This window comes from Pezoporus flaviventris, unplaced genomic scaffold, assembly GCF_033815535.1.
Source record: "Pezoporus flaviventris isolate CSIRO_AGI_PZ_B2104156 unplaced genomic scaffold, CSIRO_AGI_Pfla_v1 ptg000015l, whole genome shotgun sequence".
Classification (NCBI taxonomy): Eukaryota; Metazoa; Chordata; class Aves; order Psittaciformes; family Psittacidae; genus Pezoporus; species Pezoporus flaviventris.
In genome coordinates, this window is record NW_026892563.1 from 9,408,132 (window position 1) to 9,432,603 (window position 24,472).

General features: G+C 39.7%; 1 protein-coding gene across 1 annotated transcript in view; it reads left to right on the plus strand.

Moving 5' to 3' along the window:
- Positions 1-1,930: 1,930 nt before the first annotated feature.
- Positions 1,931-24,472, plus strand: part of PRRG1 (proline rich and Gla domain 1) — a 32,422-nt gene continuing 9,880 nt past the window's right edge. Inside the window, exons 1-3 of the mRNA XM_061453364.1 lie at positions 1,931-2,116; positions 18,060-18,109; positions 22,276-22,436. Of these exons, the coding sequence (XP_061309348.1) occupies positions 18,100-18,109; positions 22,276-22,436 (171 nt within the window). The 5' untranslated portion in view covers positions 1,931-2,116; positions 18,060-18,099. The remainder of the gene's footprint in view (positions 2,117-18,059; positions 18,110-22,275; positions 22,437-24,472) is intronic.

Genomic DNA, 24,472 nt, shown 5'->3' on the forward strand with positions numbered 1-24,472 from the left:
TATATTGCTAATGGTGCTATATAACTTTCAAAGCACCTTTTCTCCTCTCAGCTTTTGACTTTTGACCTACAGTCTTGAGGTAATAAAAATCAATGCTTTAAACAAATAAATTAAAATCTAATTATGTAGATAACATTGAATTTTCTGTTTAGTTGAACCATTCTTTTCTAGATACAGATTTTGTCCTTCATAGACATGAATGAATTGGTAAGATTGAGGGCTTTATTGAAATACTTTTTAATATCCGACTGGAATAAATTCTGCGGAGTAGTTTTGACTATCAGTTCTAGAAGGACTGTCTTCTGTGTAGCGAAGTCCATTTTGTTTAGAAGAGCTCAAATGAAACACCAATGAAGGGTACTAACGACTCATAAATGGAGAGAACTGTGAACTACCAAAGGTATACTACATGTGATTCTACTTTCAATGATTATTAACTACCTTATCTTTTTCTCTCTCCTTAAACTTAATGTGACCCTGATGGATTCAGCTACTCAAGAAGTTTATATGGGACTTATTGATGGCCATTTGTTATCAGGCCCTCAGCGAACTTTCAAGCAGCAGAGGTATTTTTTCTTCTACTGTTTCAAGGGATTTGAATTTCTAGATAATTCTGTCCAAGTACTGTCAGATATATTAGTGTCATTTATTTTGTTTAAATCCTGATGGTCTCAGTCCCAGCCCTCAGTTGGCATATATGAAAGCACTAACTTTTAATTATAGGCCAAGATCCATTAAAGAAGCTGAGACATGTCTGAACTATTACAAACTGTGTCTCATCTTTCTGTTCCCTAAATGGCTCTGTGACTGTACAATTACCTCATTCTTCTCCCTGCTCATTGCCAGTTGTCTGTTAATATAAAATTAAAGGTAAAAAGTACTGGTATACAGCATAGTAATCCATTAAAAATTGAAGCCACAGAGCATTGAATGAGAAGGCACAGCAGCGTAAAAAAAAAAAAAAAAAAAATAAATGCATATTTATAGGGAGCTTTACTTCCATTTTCATGGAATAAATGGCATTTTACGCTCCACACCATTTAGAGCTCAATCTCTTTTCTGGCAAGCTGAGCTGTTATTTTTGTGAATCATTCCTAAGTCATTTATAACCAGGCCACTGCACCACTGACAACAGCGCTTTTGAAGTCAGGTAGGGATTATTAATTTGCCGTGAGTTTTCTGAGCAGCTTTATCTTCTTTCTTCTTTCCATATGTATCCATTAAAAATCATAGAGGCAAACCTGAAGGTACTTGTCACAAACCCTTCCTAAAAAAGAAGCTAACAAACCCTTTGGTTTCAGATAAAGGACCAATTCTGGGCAGCACAAAAAAAAAAAACAAAGAAAAAAAGGCAATCTACCCTCAATTTATGTGAGACACCAGGGTTTTAGGGTTCCTGAAATGCACCTACCAGGAAGCTGAGATCCAAGCACCTCCAAAAGCCCAGATCCCCGGGGAACAAGACTCACTGCCTCCATGCAGCCACTCCCGGCGACACGGTGAAGGGGTAAATTGTAATTAAATCATAACTTCTCCTGTCATTTTTAGGCCTCCATCAATTGCCGGTGGTGGGGTGGTACAAGTGACCTCCCTACCACAAGGAAAGGCTGCGTGTATCCTTATGGACAAATGCATAGAAACTAAGACTGGGAACACCTGGGAGCGATGAGGCAACTGCCGAAGTGTCCTCATTTTCGACCGTCCCGAGGGCTGTTGGGTCAAGGGTGACAGCCGAAGGGGGGGCTCCTCCATAGGAGCGGCGGAAGGGATCACCCTGCGCCGGGGAGGGAGCCGCTGACCCCTAACCCAGCCCATTAGAGAGCCTCCGAGGAAAGCACGGCACAACCGAAGGTCAGCGGCGCAATGCGAGACGGCGGACGGGCTCGCAACACTTCGAGCAGATGCCCACCCTCGCCCCACCTCAAGGCCGCCCCTGGCGGTCGGCAGGGGGAGTCGCCGGCGGCGCATGCGCGGAGGCTTCGGCTGCTCCTCCGGGCACGCGCTGGGGAGCTCAGGGTCAGCGGGTGCGGTGGTGGTAGCGTGGGGTTGGCGGCTTGGGCCATCTCCGTTGCACACTACGCTTTGTCCCGGCGGATCCTCGCCTCGGGCGGCAGCGGTGAGTGTGGGGCAGCACCGTGAGGGCTCCTGCCCCTTCGCGTGGGCTGGGCCGGACGGAGGGGCGCAGCGCGGTCGAGACGGGCAGGGGTGTCCCGGGAGAGAAGCGAGCAACCGCGCCGGGGGAAGGGTCCGGGCCGGCAGACCGTGTCCCCTCGCCTACCGGTGTACGGCCGGGAGCCGTGCGGTGTCTCGGGGAAGCGAAGGGGCCGCCTGGAACGGGGCCGTGTGTGAGGGACCCGGCGGGACCCTGCGGGTGAGCGGGGGCGGGGGTCCCGGCTGGGGAGACCTCCATGGGGAGAAGAGGGGAACATACTCGGTTGCCCTCCTTACCTTGGTGGTATCCGGCGGCGGTTGGCGCTGGCGGAGCCGCCCGGAAAACTTCCCTCAAGGGGTTTGTGCCGTTTCCAGTCAAGCCAGGGAGGAAAATATTTTTAACAAAGGGAAAAATGCTGCGGACTTTCTTTTCCGAAAGAGTTCAATGGCTGCCTCCGAAAGAGGCAGTTAATAAATTTTCCTCTTTTAAGTTTTAAACGGCACCACCACCAAAGCGAAACAACAAAATTAAACCACAACCATCTGAAGCTTTCACTTGCCTGTTAAAACTTTTTCCACTTTTGTAGGGGCCGCTCAAAGCCTCCACCTGTGTTAGACCTGCAGTAGCCAGGACAGGCAGTAAAGCTGAAGCCATAAGATGCTGAGGGTGGGTAGGTGTATGGAAGGAAGCTCTTAGCCTGATTCTCCAGAGGTCCAATGGACCTCTTCTAGGCCTGGCACTGGCAAGAGAACAGTTCATATCCGCAGAAAGCAAGAGGGGTGTAGAGAGACTTTATGTTATCACAGTTGAAACTGGGATTGAATGTTGTGTCGGTTGAGGGGTAGAAGAGCAAGCACTGGCTGGGAACAAAACAAAGAGGAATGGAACCAGTGAGTAAAGGGAAGACTAAGCAAATGAAGACACTCAAAATAATCTCAAGTTTTCATAACCCTGTTGTCATAGATAAGTCTAGGGGGAGAAGGGGGACAGTTATGTAGACGTTGGTGTTCTAGGTTAAAATCAACACCTTAAATTTATTATTAATATAGGCTGGCACTGTCACTGGAAAACAATTCTAGTCATGTTTTTTTCTGCAGCCCTGGTGTTCTTTGCCACCTTCTGCACCATCTTCTCCCCATTCTCTCCTAGTTAATACAACTGGTTCTCTGCCCTCCCATAGAGATGCTTATGTTAGCTCAAGGAACGACATGTGATGAGTTGGGAAAGGGTTTATTATTTTTTGTATATGGACAAATAGGTATGTATGTAGAAGCGCTGGGGGGGTTACATACACTTGAACATCTATACACACAGGGACGCAAACACCTGTGTAAAGGGATTGTGCAACTGCAGCGTCACGCATTCTGGGCCTTGTGTTGAGCAGAGGGAGTGCCATTGATAAAGTGGTTGTGGGGGAGGTTTACAAGTGTGAGAGGTGATTTACATTGTAGTAAGGGTGAGTTTGCGAGACTGCTTCTGGCTGGGCCAGGGGAGTTGAGATTAGAAGCCAGAGAGGAGGGCATAGGGAATTTCTGTGGGAGAAAACTGCATGGAAGGAAAGGAGTTAGACTTTTTACACATCTGTTCAGCCATCTTACTTCAGCCTCTTTTAGACAAGAAAAAATTATATTCCAGAACAGTTTAGGAAAGAACCTGGGATTCCTCAGTATCCCCATTTTCTTGGAATTAATCCCCAGGAATTAAACCACAAAATCCCCAGGCAAAACATGGATTATCCCATTCTCATGCAAATTCATCCATAATTTGTGTCCACCTAATGCAGCAAGATAACGTATCAGCTCAAATGGCAAAGCGTTGCATTTGTGTTACGTGTTATAACCAGTTAAGTGTCAAGCTTATGAGTTTTGCTTTGTTAGAAGTGGATAGTTACACACAGTTGGAGTAACTGTACTAATGTTGCCATTTCCAGAAGCACTAACAAATGAAGGAGAACTGAAGTTTTTAGTTAGCTTTATTTCAGCCTCTTCATACATCTAGATTGAATGAGTTTTCTGTTAAGTAATAAAATAGTTTGTTACATAAAAAATTCCTGTTAGACTCAAGTTATTAAAAAGAGTAAGTATTTTGGCCTTGTCCTCATTACTTAGGTCATGTGATGTCATGACTTTTTTCTAAACATGACTCAAACCTGTGTTCATATTCTGCTTTGGCTGTGGAATCACCTTAATATCTCAGTAATCAAAAAATCCGCCCCTTAATTGACAAAACTTTCCTAAGACAAAGAAATAATCATCCTCTCACTCCACGTGGAGAATGAAAGATAAAACTATGGAGACCAAATCTGATCCAGGGTAGGACCTGATTTTTTTATTAATTTTTTTTTAGGGTATTGAGTTTGGTGCCCTGGTTTATTTTAAGTGTGCAGGTGCAAATTAGTTGAATAACCGGCCTAAAGCTATTCTACTTTTGCAAATCAACCACTCGGATTTTAGGAGAGGCACCCCTAAAATAAAATGAATGTAGCTGAAGTGTCCATTGAAACAGGATTTTTAAGTAGTTTATCTAGAGGCATGAATGAATTCTGTGGCAAAAATAGGGATAAAATGTACTTTGTGACAGTGCAAACTTATTGTAAACCACAGCATTGTGAACATTTTTGTTTGTCATTTTAAACAGTTCCCTTTTCCTATGATCCTCTTTTGCGTCATTTTGTCCTGCGTACCTCTGTGGCCTCCCTCACTAGTGATAGCATAACCATTTCTATATCAATCTGGTGAGGTGGATCGCACAATTAGGTTGAGAAAGAAAATGTGACTTAACTTTTGACTTATTACCTGGCTTTACAAACAGCTGGATGGGTGGAGGAACAAGGAATGTGGTTGGTACCACTTACCCCAATATGAGTGCTGGGAAAAGCCTAAGCCATTTTGCTTCTCAACTTCCCTGTCCCATTGATCTCATAAATCTTATATACTTTGTTCTTTTTATTTAGTCAACAAATTACAGCAGGTTCCTGTAGGCAAGAATTTTGTTGCACCATGCTGTTAAAAACTTTTGCTTTCAATTTCTCAGTTAAATTATGAACATCTTTGCAGCTCTGTATCTTCCTCTTTCATGGATTCCAATCAGCTCTGTTTTTCCTATGCTGTCATTTTCTGTCTTGTGTTTCTTTCATGTGGGTTTTTTTTTTTTGCTTTAGCCTCCAGAGACAATTTACTTTCTTCCCTCCATCCCTTGCTTCCTCTCCGACATTATAAACAAAAGCGCTTGCAATGTGCAGTTGAGAACAATACAGAACTGGCAAGGGAATGGATTAAATGACCTAATGTCTGATATCTGTTCTCCTGTAAGCTATTTTTGTTTGAGTTCACATGTCTGTAACTGACCTTTTTAAAAATCTAATCTGACAGTACCCAGCCCTTTCCTTATTTACTTTTGCTTTGTTTACTGATTCTTGTTAAGTAAAATTTGATAACGCTTTTGTGAGGTCTGAAGTATGCTTAGCCCATTCTCTTGTTGCCAACAGTTTTGATGGCAATTATCAAGTGATCTGTTTTAGTCAAGGTTTCTGAATGCCATCATTAAAATAACTATGTTGTAAAAGCAAGGCCTGTCCATACTGGAAGTTAAGGAAATTACATAATAACTACCTAAAAATCACACCATGTATTTTAGCCTGTTAAGGAAATATGCTTGTTGAAAGCTATTTTATGTATATTTCAGGCTATCACTTATTTTTGATGATACATAATCATCATGTAAAATATCTTTAACTTTGGATAAAAGTTACTTATCTGTTCCAAAAGACACTTGTAAAATTGGACAAGAAATATGTTTGCACAGCCCAACATATTGGAGGTAACATCCAAGGCTAAGAATCCTGGAAAATATAACAGTACAAGAAGCATTGCCTATTTTCAAACTAAGAAGGCTGCTTTGTGTAAAGTTTTTTGGAGGAAGCACCCTTACATGGGTGACAGTTCTGCAATTACATCTTGAAAGTTTGAGATCATTCGCGTTTTATACATTACATTGTGCTGTGTTACCTGCTCAGTGGAGTGTTTCTTTGAAGCATTTGACTCGACCTTCTCATGTGCTTCTGAAATGACTTTTGAATGTTGGTTTCTTGTGTTTTAAGATCACCCACTTTCAGTTTTCTAATGCAGTAGTTAGTCTGCACCTATATGATTACTCCAATGACGATCAGATTAAGTGATGCTAAAATCAAGACAGAAACCATGTGAAAAGTAGGATTGAATAGTTTATCGTAGATAAAACTTCTTAGTCCTGGTGAAGTACTCATTTTGTTGCCTGAAACTGCAGAACATCTGTGTTTGCCAGAACTCTAGGTTAGGTGAGACTTTTTTTTTTTTTTTCACACCAAGCCATTATACCTTATTAATGTGCTCTGTTTTCTTGTAGTGTAAGAGTGAATGCCATGGACCAGTTTCAAGATTCACTTTACAACAATTCCTCATTAAATGCCTACCACTAAATTAAATGTTTAATGTGTCTAAACTGTAATATTTATTATAATAATCTGTATTTCTAAATGTTTACTACTTGGCATTGAAGATTGATGTCTTTTTGGCTCAAAAAGTGTGTCTTAGCTCACTGGTGTGGGGCAGTTGATGAGAATGCTACCAGGAAATTCAGAAATAAAGAGTCTTCATCAGATGTGAACTTTTGCACTTGCCTGTACCTCCAGGTTAATCAGTGTGCTGTTTGCTGACCTTGTGTGTATTCTTCAGCTTTTATTTGCAGAGTATTACTTTTCAAACTATTTGCTAGATAAAGCTGTGAGGAAAAACAACTTTCTGTTCATTTTTCTGTCCCTAGTCTTCATTCTCGTGGTCATAGGGAAGGGTTGAACAGGGTCTCAACAGCAGAATTCTTAGCTAATTCTCTTGCCTGTCTTCCCATAGATTTCCGCTGTGGCAGCTGAAATTAGCACAGTCTGTGACATTTTATTTCAGTACTGCTGAGCATTTCTGGGTATCAGAAATGAAATGGACTCACTGTGCTATTTTCTGTTTGCAACTGTTGCTTATCAGAGCTGTGGGCAGCAGCAAGATAAAGGCATAGCATATTGACTGTGTGGCTTTGTAAGCAGCTTAACTGATCTAAGCTTGTCCTGCTGCCTGAAAACAAGAGTTCTTGCATTCCCCCTCTATCCTTAGCTAAGTTTTGCATTTTTACTGCTTCTCTTGTGCTGGAAGTGCACCGGCACTTTTAATGCTGTGCAGTCAACTGAACTGAGGAGCTTTGTTTTAAAATGAAACCAGTCAAACTAAAATAATATGCACACAAAAAAGGCTTTCCACTGGGCTACCTCTGGCTGGCCTTGGGCACTACTAACTGGACCTCGAATCAACTCAAGTGAGGGAGTGGGACTGTATGGTTCTGTGTGGAGTCTGCCTACTCAACTTTATCTGGGATTAAGTCCTGACTCCTAAACTGTCAGTGAAGCAGTATTGTATCAGCATCTTTCTCTGGCAAAATGTTTGAAGAATTGCAACAAACTGCTCAAGGGGCAAGGTACCAGAAGTCCCTCGAGGGCCAAGAACCTGGTGAACAGATCTTGGGGTCAGACTCTGAAAATGAAAAGAAAGGTGAACAAAGTCATCTTTTATGCAAAGGCCACTTAGGAAGAACTAGAAAGAAGTGTTCAACTACAAGCTCATCAGATCTGTAATTGTCTATGAGAAACAGAAGTATCAAAGCATTTTCATGATGGCCGTTCTTTAGAAACTCTGGGCAAAGGTTTGATCAAAGTTTTCATCTTGGTATAAGATAGGAATTTTTTACAGTGAGAACAAGAATTAACTGGAACAGCGTCCCCAAGGACATGGTGAAGTCCCCATCACTGGAGGCTTTCAAGATGCAATTGGACAGGATGCTAGGTAACCTCTTCTGGGCTCCTTTTCTCAGGAAAGATTGGATGAGAAAATTTGTTGAGGCTCCTTCCAGCCTGGGATCCTCTATGGTTCTGTGAATTTTTTTGTGTGGTTGAAGTTACCTGCATCAGAAATACAAAAGGTAGAGATGCACTTGGTGGTATGTAGCATGTCTGCCCTCACTGAGGCCTCTGATCCCCAGTACAGCACTGGGTAGCAGTGTTAGGAAGGGAGGACAGATTCCTTGACTCTCCTTCAAGGTTGAAGCCAAAATGTTGTTTTTCATTATACTTCAAAGATGTAAATCAGCTGAAGTACTTTTGTGTGTATGTTTGTTCATATCCTACTTAGAAAAAAAAGTAATTGTAATCAGTACAAACCACAGTCATTTGTATATCTGAACATATTTGGAAATTCATGTAAAGCTGTAAAGCATGTAAAGGTGTGAGGGAAAATGGTCATGGGTGTTGTGAGAGAGGGAAATAGCAGCATTTTAAAAATTCTTCTGGTTTACTGTAGCTGTTCTGTGGATTCTGGTGGTCTGTGCCTTTCTGTGCCCTCTGTGATTTTTCAGTATGACAGAAAACTTCATAAAAAATACGTAGAGTAGTTGTGCCTCATTGTCTTTCCCTAGTTACCGTAGAATTCAATAAGATGAAATATGTAACTATGACTCTTCTGTCACTTCAGTGCAATTTGATTTTTTTTTTTTTTTGGATGACTGGAAAATCCCATTAAAGCATGGTCTGAAATGCTGTCATGTGTGCCTTGCTTCAGGGGAAGACAGATGAGGTGGAAACTTGCATTGAAACATGCTGACAGTGCATAAATATTTGGAAGAGAAGGCTTTGTTTGCACATTCCTCTAGCTTAGTTTCGCACTTCACAAAGAAATTACATTTTATATTCCGGCTAATTTTTCTGAGTTAAATGAGGTATAAGACATTGGCCTACCAAGCAAATACTAAATGCCATTTCCCTACAGAGCAAAGTATTTGCCTTACCTTTGCGTCATACAGAAAGGCAAAATAAACTTTATGAAGTAGGTTAATGTAATTGAAAAATACAATTATTGTATGCAAAATGAAGATGACAGTGTGAAATTATCCAGGCTTCTTTTGGCTACAAAGGTCTAGAATCTTTCTGGGGGTTTTTAATAGCTCTTTGAAAAAATACTGGTAGTTTAGAACAAAACTGTTTTTTAAAAATTCAAGAAAAACTCCAATGACTTGAGGATAATCTTTTTCAAATGTATAGAGTTGTCATGTCTTTTTTTTTTTTTTTTTTGTGTGTGTGAAAAGAGGAGACTTTAATATCAGATCCAGACTGATAGAGGCTGAATTTTGTACAGCCAGTTTGTGGTACTGGAAAATCCGTAAAGGTATTACTTGTGAAATTTGGGCCATAGTTTTGCTTTTTAAGATGTATTGGAAAAAAAAGTATCTATAATGGTTTCAAAGTAGGAAAAATGCCATGCAATTACCCCTGATCTTGTAACATTTTCAGGTTGTGCAAACTGCAGTGAAATTATGTTCTTGTAAATGGACTGGGCCCAGGTACTGTTGCTTGGCCCTTACTCTCATGCCTGAAGATGTATAATCTGAAGGTAGTACTCTGTTGTTTTTGTTAGTCCCTTACTTGACCCATAATGCTTTAAAAGGCAAACAGCACTGTTATAATCTGTATTCTGAATATTTTGATGTGTTGACGTGGGAACAGATGGGAGACCTAGAGCCAAATGAAGAAGGAAGGTTGTAGATCATGAGTAGTATATATTAAAAGACCGCTTGCCATCTATCAATTTGATTTCTATTATATGCTTGTATTTGCTCCCTAATACATTTCGTAACTGGTCCTAATACAGTTTTAAACCACTTTATCCAGCTCCTCTTACTTGTTCCATACTGGGCACTGGACTGCTTCCCTTCTTTCATAGTTAGGTAGTTGTAAAGGTATATGCAGTGTCTTTTGTAATGTATGTAATAATGCATACTTTCTTTGGAATACTGTGTAATACTAAAATGTGAAGGTAAGCTGGCTCCTGAACTTTAGCAAGTGGTTGAAATGTTTGGGAAATTGTGTGGCTAGAAACTGTAGAAGATGCTAAATTAGACATTAATAACGTGAAGATTGTTGAAAGGTAAACAGCCATTTTAGCATACTGGGGAAAGTAAGGGAGAACGTAAGTAAGAGCTGCAATACTAGATCAGGCAAAAAAGTCAGTCTGTCATTGTGTGTTGTGCCAGCAGCTGACTGGAGATGCTATGGGAAGAGTCTCAATGAAGAGCATGAACAGAATAACCTTCCCTGGTAAAGTCCTGCTTACTGTTAGATTGGAAACTTCATGGGATAGAGGATACATCTGGACAATTGTGTTATAGTCATCAGCAAACTTCTCCTTAATTTATTGATTTTATTTCTGTTATTTAAACCTATGTCTGCTTTTGTTCTGAACAGCATTTTACAGCAGCAAGTTCTATAACTTAGGCACTATGTGAAAATTCAGGTGCTTTGATTTATTTACATCTTTCAGCCTAGGTCACTGTCCTTCCTGTCCCACGTGTTGTCAGAAATAATGGTTAGCTGTAATGTGTTTATATTCTCTGGGCACGAGTATACAGCCGAGCTGAATATCTGCCTTCTTTGAAGAGAGTGATTTGTTATATAGTGATTATTTAAACATAGAAGGCTTTGGGCTTGTTTTGTTGGGTTTGGGTTTTTTGTTGTTTTGTTGGGTTTTTTTTTTAATAGTAGCATGTAGGTTTTAATCCTTATACAATCCAGTTTTCAGCTGGAGTTCAGAGCTTCTGTTTTCAGTTCAAGCTTCTCAGTTTGTTGTCTGTAAAGCATAGGGAGATGTTTTGAGCTCCAAAGTGAAAGCTGTTTGTAATTTACAAAACAGATACAGACTTTATTTGTATGAAAATGGGACAAAATAGGAGAGAAAAATAAAAGTGAGTGCACATTCCAGTCTTCTAATTTAAGGAGGCTGTGAGTGAAAACATACTATAAAGAAAAATGCAGATGTTGTGATACAGTTTGTGTGTTTTCATTGAAAAGAGCTAGCAGGTCCATTGATTGCTTTATCTTACTGTAAACACACAAAAAACCTGAAACAAACAAGCAAAAAAGACAAAACACACAAAACCCCCAAGCAACATGGTAGCTATTGAATAAGCAGTTGTCACTTCACTAGTGTAACATGGGAATTTATCAATACATAATTTAAAACTTCAGCCCCCTGTAAATGTGAGGTAGAAGGATCATAACATAGTTTCCCTGGCTTATTGTGTATTGACTGTGAGTTTACAAGCTGGTAACATGGGGAGGAAGTTAGTGCAAATATTGACAATAGTGATCATAAACTGAATGTTAATTTTCTAGTCTGTAATTGCAAGTTTCCACTCCTTGTGTGAGTGTGGGGAGAATGTGCTTTGTTTTTCGAGTTTTTGGGGAAGCTGAGGGGTTGCTATGTTTTCTCCTAGTTCCCAGATTAGCTGCATGGGGGGGGAGGGGGTGAGTGTGGTGGTGTTTTGTTTTTTACAAGCAGACACTCTGGTATTTCATATTTTTAGCTCTCAGATTGGACCTTATAGTATCCTGTGTGTTAGCAGTATATCATTTCCATAGTAAGAACACATTTGACGATAAGAGACAAGCACATAGGCTGCTTCAGAAATTTCTTTCACTATGGTGAAGTTGCTTGGTTTCTAGGAGTTTTCTTTGGTTGTTTGGGTTTGGGTTGTTTTGTTTTTGTTTCTTTTTTCTTGAGGGAGAGCCTCATGTTACCTGTATTTTTGTCAGCTTGTTTGTCAAAATAATTCTGTAGCTCTGCAGAAGGTTTTGCCATTCACTGTCGCCATGTAACAACCTGTAATTCTTTGCTGAGGAATCATTTATCTGGAGCTTCCTTCCTCACACCTTCTTACTACTTTGAGTATAGTCACACAGGATGTATTGGGTGTATCTGCAGTAGCATTTTGGTTTAGTCTAGGAGTATGCTTTGGAAGCAAAACTCCCAGTTGTCACCACTTTCCGTGCTTTGGTTTGTATTGCAGAGGCATTTCAAAGACTCAGACTTGATTACTTTAAACCAGAAGATATGCTCCAAGAGCATCCCTTTTGCAGTCCTACTGCCACATGGTGTTCAGCTCATGGAATGAAATCAGAGCTCTACCCCAAAGTAAAATTCTCAATGTATGTATTGTGTCAGTTGGGTCCTCGGCAGCAACTGTTTTGTTCTTCAGATTCACTTCTATTGCTCTGCATTCCTGGCTGATGTGAGTTTAGTCATGGATAAACATAATGCACTTAAAGGCTATTATTCATGACCACTGTACTTGCTTCAGATAAGAGTCCAGCTATTCAAGCCTAAGTTAGAATAGATAATATCAAAGTGGTTGACAACTTGAGTTGGATTTGGAAACTGACACTTAAACAGTAATTACGTCTGTGAACACCATAGCTATAATGAATCTGTTTTTCTGTCTGTGTTGCCTTTTGCCCTTTCCTACTTTATCAGTCTGAATTCTCCTACATTCTCTAACATACTTATTCTTGTGACACAGTTGCTAATGCAGATCACCACCATATTCTGATACCTCTTCTGTGCTGGCTGAGCTCTTTCCCTGTTCTCATCTCTTCAATGTTATTTGACTTGCCAGTTTGCAGCCATCTGTAGAGGCTGTGGCTGGTCCTGAGCAAGGTGTATGCTTTCTGACTGCCTGCTTTCTGATGGTGAAAATGGGTAATGATTTACAACCACCATAGGCACCGTGCTTCCTGAGATACTGCCGCAATTGGTAAACCGTCTTTACTTCAGTGAGAACATTCATGGCTTTTCTCTGTCCTTCTTGGTCATTGATCTTTGTGGAAAACTTATGGTAGCACAGAAGAAGAAATCTCCATGTCAGATTTAGTTAAAAGCTATTGGGGGAGGGGAGGGTGGAGAGAACAGAAAGTAACACAGATTCATTAGTTTTCTGTCCAAACAAAATCAGGATAAAAACATATCCTTCTGTGAAAGCTTTACTTAATTGTTCACCAGTCCCACTTGAAAAAGGAGAGAAATTGGTTATCGTTATGTCAACACTTTGATGGATTATCAAGATAAATACTCCAAATTTTAATTCCTAAAGCATAGTGGGATTGTCTAACGTAAAGCAGCAATGTCTTTTAACTGTAGCTTATAGAAGACTGAGATCTGAAATGCCACTATGTAAGCAGCTCAAAACGGCACAGTCTCTTGAGTATTTATGCAGTTCTGGTTTCAGTACAGATGCAGTTACGTAAGTGTTCAGTTATGCCTCATAAGAGCTGCCCTGGATGGTTCCCATGCACTTTAAAACAATGAAACCTGCCAATGAAAGTCTCCTGAAGGGAGAGTGTTGTTACTTCTCCCACATGTCCTACTGGCCAAGTGTGTGCATCAGAAGATTGACCTTGTCTGGTTTTGAAGGGGAGGAGAAGGAAGAGATATAGCAGCTGCCCATTTGAGCCAGAGGAACCTGGAAGTAACCAGAGAGTAACCAGCCAGAATACCACCACAGCTTTAAAACAACAAAAAACACCTAAATAGATGTGCCGGTTTGGGCTGTGAGAGAGTTTTTCTTCATGGTAGCTTGTATGGGCCTGTACTTTGGGATTTGTGCTGGAAACAGTGTTGATAACACAGGGATGCTTTCGTTATTGCTGGCCAGTGCTTACACAGAGCCAAGGCCTTTTCTGCTCCTCACAACACCCCACCAATGAGGAAACTGGGGTGCATGTGAAGTTGGGAGGGGACACAGCTGGGACAGCTGACCCCAACTGACCCAAGGGGTATCCCATACTGTATGGGGTGATGCTCAGCATATAAACTAGGGGAAGAAGAAGGAAGGGGAGGACATTTGGAGCGATGGCATTTGTCTTCCCAAGTGATCATTATGCGTGGTGGAGCTCTGCTTTTCTGGAGTTGGCTGAACACCTGTCTGCTGGTGAGAGGCAGTGAATGAATTCTTTGTTTTGCTTTGCTTGCATGTGGGGCTTTTTCTTTACCTGTTAAATTTTTTTACTTTCAGTCTTCCTCCCTCCTCATCCCAATGCGAAGTGAGTGGGTGAGTGCTTCTGTGAAGCTTAGTTGCCAGGTGGGATTGAATTGTGACAGTCCTTTTTGGCACCCAACATGGGACCTTTTCAGCACATGTCACAGTTACTTTGGAAGAAGGGGTAATGAGACTTCACTCTTAGCCATCCGAAGTCCTGTCCGGCTGCCATCAGGATGAGCCACCTTCTCTGTGCTAACAGGGTGGTGTTGGAGAGTTGTACTCGGCATGCTTGTTCTAAGAGTAGTAATGATACATTTTATTGGTTTTAAGCTAGAATGGCAGTCCACTGAATACAGGTTTCTCTTAGCAGTCCGGTTTGTGGGCTTGAGTCCATGTGTAATCAAAATTAATGATAATGTTTTATAATGCTGTGATTGGGTATTATCTATAAGGCAGAGGTTTTTTCAGTTCTCTCATTCACTCTTATCCTTGTACCGGAATAAGTCTCGGGTGGGAGAAATCTTTTCTGTCCTTGTCTGATTAAGTAGCTTCAAAAATGTTTCATCCCTCTTTATTCCCATCCAAATTCTCTGGAAAAATCTTGCTGTTGCAAGCAGACCAAACTTAATAAATGCAGGCTTCTCACATATCCTTATCTACAGACTTCCTATTCAAAGAAAAATCAATGGATTTGTCCAACATTTGAATGTATTTAAGTTCTTTGTGTGCTTTTACTGGGGAAAAAGTTACTTGAAACAAGTCATCATAAGAGAAAATTGTAGTCTTCTGCAGCGTTTTTTCCAAGGATGTAAAAGACACGCATGGTGGGACTGGGCTTTTTAGGTAGGCACATAAAGTATTTTGAATAAAGGCAGTCAGGCAACTATCATCTGTTTTCCTGTGTAATTATTTAATGTTGTCATTTTTCTTCTAAACAAACCTCCCACAGGAGTGTTTCAGTTGTTACGTTGCACTTTTTTTGAGGATATGGATTAGAATAGGTGTGTTCATTTTTAGACTGAACATCTACTTATGTTCAAGTCAGTGTCCCTTGAATGTACCTGCTTTCATGAAAAGCTCTAGAAGAACCTACATATTTATAACTTTAAGAAGTTGTATAGCTCTATGTAGCATCTGGTTGTAATTGCATCCCAGTGGCCTATTAATTGTACAGTTTACAAAACTAATACTAACGGCTGTATTCCTTGTTAGAATTGTACTGTAGAATGAAAAAAGTCACTTCCCTCTTCCTACCTGGGTACTGTAATGTGTATTCCCTCCCCATTTTTGAGAGGAGCATGATGGCCTGGCAGTGCTTTATATCACTGTTAACGAAGCCTGTGAGAAACTGTGTGAAAATGCTGTTGCTGCTTTTTGTTACGCTTATTTTCTCTTCTCTTTGTAATTTCTTCCCTTAAGGACTTGCTTTGTTCTTTATATTCTGTCTCCCTAGAATATATGACAAGTCAGTGAGTGAGAATAGTGAAGGCAGTCTGGACTTGTGTGCCCTCCGTCACATCTTCTGTCCTTAAACAATACATGCTGCACCCAAGTTTCCATTGAACTTGTAGTCGGGGAGTGTTCCCAGAAGAAGTATACCTGCCAACCGAATATGGTTATCTTGACAAATGCAACAAAACCTTGCAGAAATGCTGTCATGAGCCAACAACTTTCAGTGCTGAAATTAATTGACTTCTCAAATTAAGGGATACATTGCACTACTAGAGTATGATTACCAGCTTTGAAAATGTGCATAAAAACATTCTATGCTTTGTGCTTATACGTAGTGTATACAAGGTTTGGGAACTTTCAGGATTAAAACAAAATATTAGATGTGGAAAGAAGTGTAAAGCTCAGTTTGTTACTTCAATATTCTTTAAAATTTCATGCAAAATGTTTTTCCTTAGTGAGACTGTAGCCCTTTGGTGGTGAGCACAGCTGCTGGTAAATAGCAACGGCTTTGTTGGTATGCCTCCTTTGCTGTCTCACATGCTTTAGAACTCACTGAATTTCCATTAGGTCATTATACTTTCCACTAGAAGTGGAAGGTTGATTGTTTTAGTTTAGTTTAGTTTCTTACCATTATCCTGTCAGCCAAGTAGGCAGGCAGAAAAGGTCACTTGTTGGTCAGGTATGTCAGCTTGCCATTGAACTCAGAATTTAACACTTGGCTATAGAGCTATCCATGCTGCCCACCGTGTTGTCACTTTTTCCACAAGCAAATCTAAGGTGATGTATAACCTCTTGAGGAGTGTGGAGGGGATAATATATAGAAGATAGTTGGAAGAGGGATTCCTGATGCAGTAGATATTGATGTTACTAGTGAGATACTCTCTGTAGAGGATTTTATGTTCTTGCATTGGCATGTATATATGAAAAACATTGCTTTTGACACCATAGGAACATCCTAACCTTCAGTAAGGTTCATGAAGACTTAAAAGCAGAAACTAAATAGAGTTGGGTAGAAAAATAAATGAGTCGGTAGTGAGTCAAGATATTGTAGTATTGCCAGCCCTCTTCAGCTTTATTGTGTACTTGTTTGTTTGATCCCTTCTTCCAAACAACCTTTGAACTATTTAGTTTGAACCAAGACTGTCAGGGAGTAGAGGACTGAAAAATAATTAAGCTTTTTCTTTTATGTGAAGGGGCAGTTGAGGGCAAAGACCCAAGTGGTTCCTCTGCAGTGGGAGAGTCTGTTTTTTGGTGGGGTTTTTTTGTTGTTGTTGTTTGGTTTGGTTTGGTTTTTTTGTGTGTGTATTTTTTGGGGGTTTTTTTGTGGGTTTTGTTTTTTTTCAAATGTTGAAATCCACACACATTACTTGTTAAAGGGTGAAATATCAAAGACTACATGATTTTTTTTTTTTTTTAATTTTTATTCTAACTTTAATGCAGAGAAGAGTGCCCATTAGAGAGGGTAGGCTTGGTGAGGTACCTTTCATACACTGTTGTACTGCTACTTCACGAGAGCAAGGGAGGACTCGTGGGTCTTGCTTATCTATTACTGGGATCTTGAGCTGCTATTGCAAAAGCAGCCACCTGAAACTGGCAGGTAATAAATGGCAGAAGAAATTCATAATGTAACAGATGAAGAGAATAGTTATAGCAGTAGCCAATTTTTTTGACCTGCTTGTTAGTAAAAGCTTGGCCGTTTCTTCAGCATAGGTATTTGGGTTGTAACAATGTGACTACCCAGAAAATGACACTGATTTTGGCTTTGTTCAAGAAGCAAGGGGCAAAGGTGGTTTTGTCTTTGCATAGAGAAGTCTGCTAAGAAAAATGACTCCAAGAAACTGAAAACAGCCCCTCAGACTACTCTTTCTGCTTTCAGATGTAGTTCTTGGTGTTTTGCCTGGTGAGTGCAATGAGTTTTGGCACTCTTGTGACTGAGAGCATCTTTTGTCTGGTCTCTTTCCAAGATGTGGTATAAAGTACATGTAGGTTCTTGTAGGACAGGTTGGGATCCTCTCATATATTTCTGTTTCCTTTGCCAAATCACAGATCTTGTTCTGCCACTGAACTTTATGCAGGAATTCTGTTTTAATTAGTAGCATATTGTGAATGAATTTGCATGTGTTCATTCTGATCTTAGAAAGCGTGATCCATAGAATAAAGATAATGAGTTGACTTGGTGATCTCTGCAGAGTGAATTTAAGTTTTGGGTACGGATTAATTACAGTGGAGACTGTAATACCTTTCAAGTTGGATTAGGGAAAACGGTGGTTGCAGGTTTTTATATACACCTTCTGTTTCATATCAGCATTTTTTGCATATTCTAAATATGGAAAGCTTTGAAAAAGGTTAAAGCATTCACCATTTCACAACAGTTACCTTTTTTTTGGATAGTATTCCTATATTACTGAATTTAGTCTACATGCAGTATTGGTACAGTTCAGAAAAGGGGTTAATTTTGACCATGGGGTTTCCAACACTCATACATTTGTAGCAACATGTGGAAGTCAAGAGAAACTTTTGCAAGTTCATCAGAATTCACAAACTAAACAGGATGTTTCCTTTTTTGTTACAGACTTGATATTTGCAAGTTCCTTGCCTTGACAGTAATCGTCATGGATCGCGGTAAGTTTGTTAACTTAGTGATGAGTGTGCATTTTTTATTACTTCCTGTGAAGTGGGCATTAACACACCCCAAAACTATCCTTTGCTCAAAATCTCAGTCAGTTTGCGTAAACAATGTCCTCTGCTATTGAACTAGATCTGGTGTTATATAGGATGCAGATCTTTTCCCACACTGAAACTGAACTGGAATCATACTGCTGTTCTAAAAGAGATACTATATGCAGACCATAGTAATCATCACATACTCATTTGTGGACTTTCGAAAGCTGGCTGCAGAATGAAGACCACAGAGATGAATTTCCAGCCTGGAGTACTTTAGGTTTAACTGTTCTTAAGCTTGTCCTAGTACCTCAGCATTCTCGGAGCAGAAGTTACTTTTAAAGCTTTTTAAGTAAATGCTCAAATAATCTTTCTCCCTTCTGCTCTGTGCAAACCAAATAATTTTTTTAAGATCACCTACAGAAAGTTTCAGAACTATCAGTAGCTGCACCTTCATACTTTAAATGTTTGTATCTAGTATTTAATGGTGGTTTTAATCTGCTTAGGTGTTGGTAAGAAGTCAGAAAAAGGAAGATTCGATAGTAGTCTCAATAGAGCTGGTTTTGGTGTCCAGAATGCCGTGGGCTTTGCTTCAGCAACGCTTCTGTGCCTCAGAATACTTTTACCATGCTGCTGCTCCCTGTTCCTTCTGTCACTAAAGACCTGAAACCTGTTTTCTTTGCCTGTGACAGCTTCAGCTGGTAGGCTGACACATACTTACCCTCTCATTTCCTTACCTGTCTCTTTCTGATTCTAATTGAATTTCACCTTGCTAGAGTATCTATTTGCTATTGTGATAAGCACACAGGTTTTCTGGGGAATGCATTTCTGGCTGTATTACTCTCCTCAATAATTGTAAGCGAAACTGAGACTTTGGAATGATTTTCTTTGTAACTGTCTGGTGCATAAAAACTTGCTAAAAGCAAAGTGTTACAGTAACACACTGAGCACTAGCGTGTCTGAAGAAATAAAAATGGATTCAGATGCATTTAATTTGGTAGCTGTGTATCTTTATCTGTATTCTACAGAAGTTCAAGGAGAGGAAGACTAGATTATTTGTTTCTGTGCCTATCTTATGTAATGCCAAAATAATTTTGATTTTTTTCCTTTTAGTCCCTTTTGATTTTCCCTTTATTTGCTAGTTAGTTTCCTTAACAAAGTGAAAAAGTTTTATCTTGCTCTGTAATTTTATTCTTGTCACATGCAGTTCTTCTCTGATTAACTCCATAGTAACAGCTATGGTGAATTCAGCCACACCGTAGCTTGCCTAGGTGCACATCCAGCTCAAAGCAGGTTTTTTAGTCCCTCCTGTGCAACTATAACAGAATGTCTGCATGGTGGTACTGGAATACTAAGTAATATGGTTCCATTATCTCACTTTATGGGATTCATCAGGCAATGACTGATTCTCATTAAATATTTCAGTTGGTATCTCTATCAAGATTGCTTTGATCAGTGTATGTTTTTGTTTTCTTGCTGCATTTGTGTTGACTTCTTGATTGGATTTAAAGTCAATAAGAGTGTGGAGAGCTTCAAAAATGTCAAATAAACCCAGACTAATTAATATACTTAATTTTTCCAGCTTTGCAGGGTCAAAAGCCATTCCTAGTCTGGACTAATCATGGTTTATTATTTATCAGACACGTTTAGAATTAATCATTGTATGCTTTATTTTCCTCAGTGGGCTTTTTTGTCTCTATGATGTACGCATTTGCTCTACTATATTGTGAGAGAAGAGACTTTCTGAATATGAATCGCTAAATAAAAAAGTTTGGTCTTTTTATATAGTCATATATTGGCCGTTCTTGAATATTGGATTACTTTAATGTTTTGCTGTTCTTTGTCAATCCATTTTGAAGCAGGAATGTATGCTGAGCTCTTTTTGGAAAACTAAACTATTTCCTAGAAACTCATCCCAATGAGTGTATCAAATGCAGTATTTTGTAACATGCCAGCTTCTAAACCTTTGTTTTCAGTTTCCTGCTTTGAGAAATTGAAAAGTGCTTGCAGGAACAGAGATTTGTATATTGTTTCTGAGAGCTGGAGGCTTTGAATTGGGGTATTTTCAGCTTCCTGCACTTTCATTTTTCTTTTCCCTCTGCATTCAGTACAAAGCTGTCACAGTTTCTCTCATTTCTCTTTTCAGAAACAGATTCCAGTTGTGAAATGAAATTCCCTAGGTTTTATCTGCTGAAGGGAAACTTGGTTTGTAGTGTATTATCTGCTCCTCACTGATTCCACGTATGGACAACGTGGAATCTCTTAAGAGATTCTGGGCTGTACCTCGTTCTGCTTCAGGAATGCCCAGAGGACGAGTTGTTGAGAAGTACAGAGGACTGGCAGTCCATCCCCCTGCATGGCTGCGTGCTGGCTTCCTGATGCAGACATGTCCTTCAGCTCATCATGTTTAGGTGATCACCGAGATGTGTTGAAAGAAACCAAACTCTTTAGGCCTAGAGGGAAGTCAGAGAAGTGCTGTGGGAAATGTAAAGAAGCCATCCTTTATTCCTTTCCCTTTTGAAGAGATCCTTGCATATTAATCTGTATGTTCAGCCAGCGAACTTACGCAATAGCAGATGCTCATGTGCTTGCCTGAGGTGCTGTAGAAAACCAAAATTTTAATGGGTGCAGTTGTAGAGTTCTATGCCCTGAACCTCTGGCAGCATCATGAATAGTGTAATTGTGTGGTGCATTTGCGGACCACATATATTCAACTGAAAGTATGGGAGTGACTGGGTGTTTTGGAGTTTAATCTTCAAATCTTCATTTAATCCTTTGCAAAAGGAAAATGACTGTCTAACAATTTATAACAAAGAATAACACAAAGACTAAACAAAATTAAAGTAGATCACGCTAATTATGGTAATAACCTCATTGCTGAAAAATCACACATCAATCTAAAGCAAAAGCATTGTGGTCATCTTTGTAGACTTGATGCCATCCATTTTTGAAACTCAAAATCAGATTAGCAGGGAAAAGAAAACACAGCTGATTTGTATAATATTATAGATAAATCATTTCTTAAACCAGTCAGTCACTGTCTTTAGCAGATAGTGAGTTTGTCTTCCTAGTATATCAGGTGTCTTGAACTAGCTGTAAATGAACCAATGCAGAAATGATTGCACAAATAGGGAAAGTGGTATGAGTGTATCAGCATGGCAGTGTATTGAATAATTAGCCCCACTTGCTGGCAGCGAGAGCACAAGAACAGTGTTGCGCTTACATGATGTTCTTGCTTTCTGACCTGAAATACATGGAGAATTTCTGCATTGTTCACTGCAGATGTACCTCGTGGGTAATTCAGTCTGATGGATTTTGGAGTGTGCCAGTTGCTGTGTATTACTGTAAAAATCACTGGGTCAAGGTGTTTGAGGAAAAACTGAAACATCAGAAGAGCTTCCAGCTCTTTTCTTGAACCGAAACCTAAGAAAAGCAAATAAGGAATACTGTGTCAGAACATTTGTTGTCGTTTGAGGTTGTTTTATTTAATTCATTGAATAGGGTGAGGTTTTGTGTATGATTCAAGAAAACAGAAGTAGGCTACTTTCCCTATGGAAAATGACCCCCAAAAGGGTCGTTATTTCATGGTTGATATTTCTGGAGTGAAGAAAGGAAGTCTGCTTCAAAGTTGCTTAAGAAAACTTACAGACTTAACACCAGAACAGCGGCATTTATCAAAGTTTATGTGACCGGGTAATATTCTTAAATATTTACATCAAAAACTTCAGAGCATTCTCGTTGTGATGCCTTCAGGCAGTTGAAAATATCCTTTTGGATGTTCACAAGCACTATTTGTTTGTTCTGTGTCATCTTAGTTTTAGAAGTTGCTTGAGCTGAGCATGTGCCTGTCTCTTCTGAGCACTCTTCTTAGGCACAGTCTTCAATGTTGTTTAAGCAGACATGACTGTGATACTGAACTGAGGTCCATCACATTTGATGCATACGACAATAACTACTCCAAATACTTACAATAGTGAACTGAAAGGCCTTTTATCATATTAAATAAAGGGGAAGACTTTGAAAAAGCTCTTTTAATTCTCAGAATCACTTTTTGTTTCAGCAGTTCTAGCATGAGGTTTTGGATGTCTATTTCAGAAGTGATCTTTGTTGTCTTTCCTATTATTCAGTGTTCTTAACAGAAGACAAAGCCAATTCTGTGTTAAAAAGATACCCGAGAGCCAACACATTCCTGGAAGAAATAAAGCAAGGTGACATAGAACGTGAATGCAGAGAAGAAATCTGTAGCTATGAAGAAGCAAGAGAAGCATTTGAAAATGAGGAAAAGACGGTAAGTTTTGGTGTGTATGTAAAGATGGCTGAGGTGTATTGGCACTAAATTTTTGGGTGTGCTGAATGCTTGTGTGTTTTCCAACATTAGATTTGGTTTTTGCCCATTTCTTTAAACAAATAAGGTGTATGGTGGAAATGGATAGTCTGTGCAACAGTAACTTTTGAATCCTTTGTCTCAAACTGAATTTGAAGGGGGTAGAAGTTTCAAAGATAATTATGCTCATAAGTGTTGTGCAGTAGACAGTTGGGAAGAAAAGGAATATGAATTAATACCCCCACTTGAGAAGAGTTAGGCAAATCTGTCATTGTTTGGCAGCACTATTTACCCAACTAACCTATGTACTGGTTATATTACTATCACACACTTAAGTTTGACTTGGATATCATAAATGCAGTTGTTTGTCTTGGAAAAAAGGGGACAAGGGGTAACGGGTTAAAACTTAAACAGGGGTAGTTTAGATTGGATATAAGGAAGAAGTTCTTTACTGTGAGGGTGGTGAGGCACTAGAATGGGTTGCCCAAGGAAGCTGTGAATGCTCCATCCCTGGCATCATTCATGGCCAGGTTGAATAAAGCCTTGGATGACATGGTTTAGTGTGAGGTGTCCCTGCCCATGGCAGGGGGGTTGGAACTAGATGATCTTAAGGTCCTTTCCAACCCTAACTGTTCTATGAAATCACAGGATTCAGGTTGTTATGGGGCATATATAGTAGCAGAGGGTATAAGTCTTCGTTTATCTCACTCCTGGAATAACTTGCTTATTAACTATGTCCACAGGAAATGAGTGAGCAGTTCAAAAAGCTTTCTGTTTAAAATATGCCTTCAAATCCCAGATACTGGTGTAGCTGGCCAAAGGGTTTAATGCCCAGACTGTTAATAGTCTAAAATAAAGAAAGTCTAGTGGTCTTTTTAAAACTAAAATCTGCAAACCCCATAGGGTATTGTTACACAGCAGTGATCTAAAATATGGAAAGAACAATAATGTATGTTATGCAAGGGCAGTGATGCATTGACTTGATGGGAATGAAGCAGATACTGCCCTCACAAAATTGTTGCATAAGTCTGATGGCTTCTTTACTTAATAGAAGCTTGTGGGCTAATGGCTCTGCAGGCAGTAGCTGCACATCATACCCAGCATATCTTTTATTACTTCCCAACATATAAAAACAGGTCACAGGGTTTTGACAGTGGCATCTGACCTATTTAATGCAATACAGTCGAGAATTTTTATTATTATTATTCAAGACAGACATGGATGAAATTAGGCTGAATTTGACAATAAATGTGAACTGAAATTTTCTAGGTGCTAGAAAATGTGACTCAGAGCAACAAACAACTACCTTCGGCAAACATTTTTATCCCTTGTGTGTTTTTGCACAGGGAAATTATACTTGCAAGGCCAGTGGGTTAATGGGCAAAGTGGCACAGGGAGCATTGCAGATTTCTTCCAGAATTTACACAGGTGATGCATTCCACTCTTTAGTGACTTGGCTCTACATCAGGTAATAGTAATGTGTAAAGGCATACTGAATGCATGGAAAGGCTGAAATGAGAGCTTCCTAATTTGTTAAAGTTAAGTAGTAGGACCTGAAGTGTCTCTTCAGAGCTGCTTCTTTCTGAAACTTTAAAGTGCATGCACACACACGTATTTTACCTCCCAAACTTGGCTTGGTGTGGCCATTCCTAATGATAGCTCATTATGTAATTAAGAATAATGTGTACAATGACACAACTTGTGTAAAACTCTTAACACAACATCACTTCTGGTGAAGTAGCACAAGAAGTTCAAGTCCCCAGAGGAAAGCATAGCCCAAACATACTGCTTCTCACTTCAGCTTCTTTTCTGCCATTTAGGAACATTTTGTGTTTTGGTAGTTAACATTTCCCTTTCAGAGGTATTTGGGAAATAGTAAAATAGAAACGGTTACATTTCCATCCTTGCTGCAACCTTTGTGTCACAGTGGAGAAAGGGCTTCCAATGAGGTCCTGAACTTTTATCCATTTCTACTACTGTATCCTTTTTTGCCTAGCTGC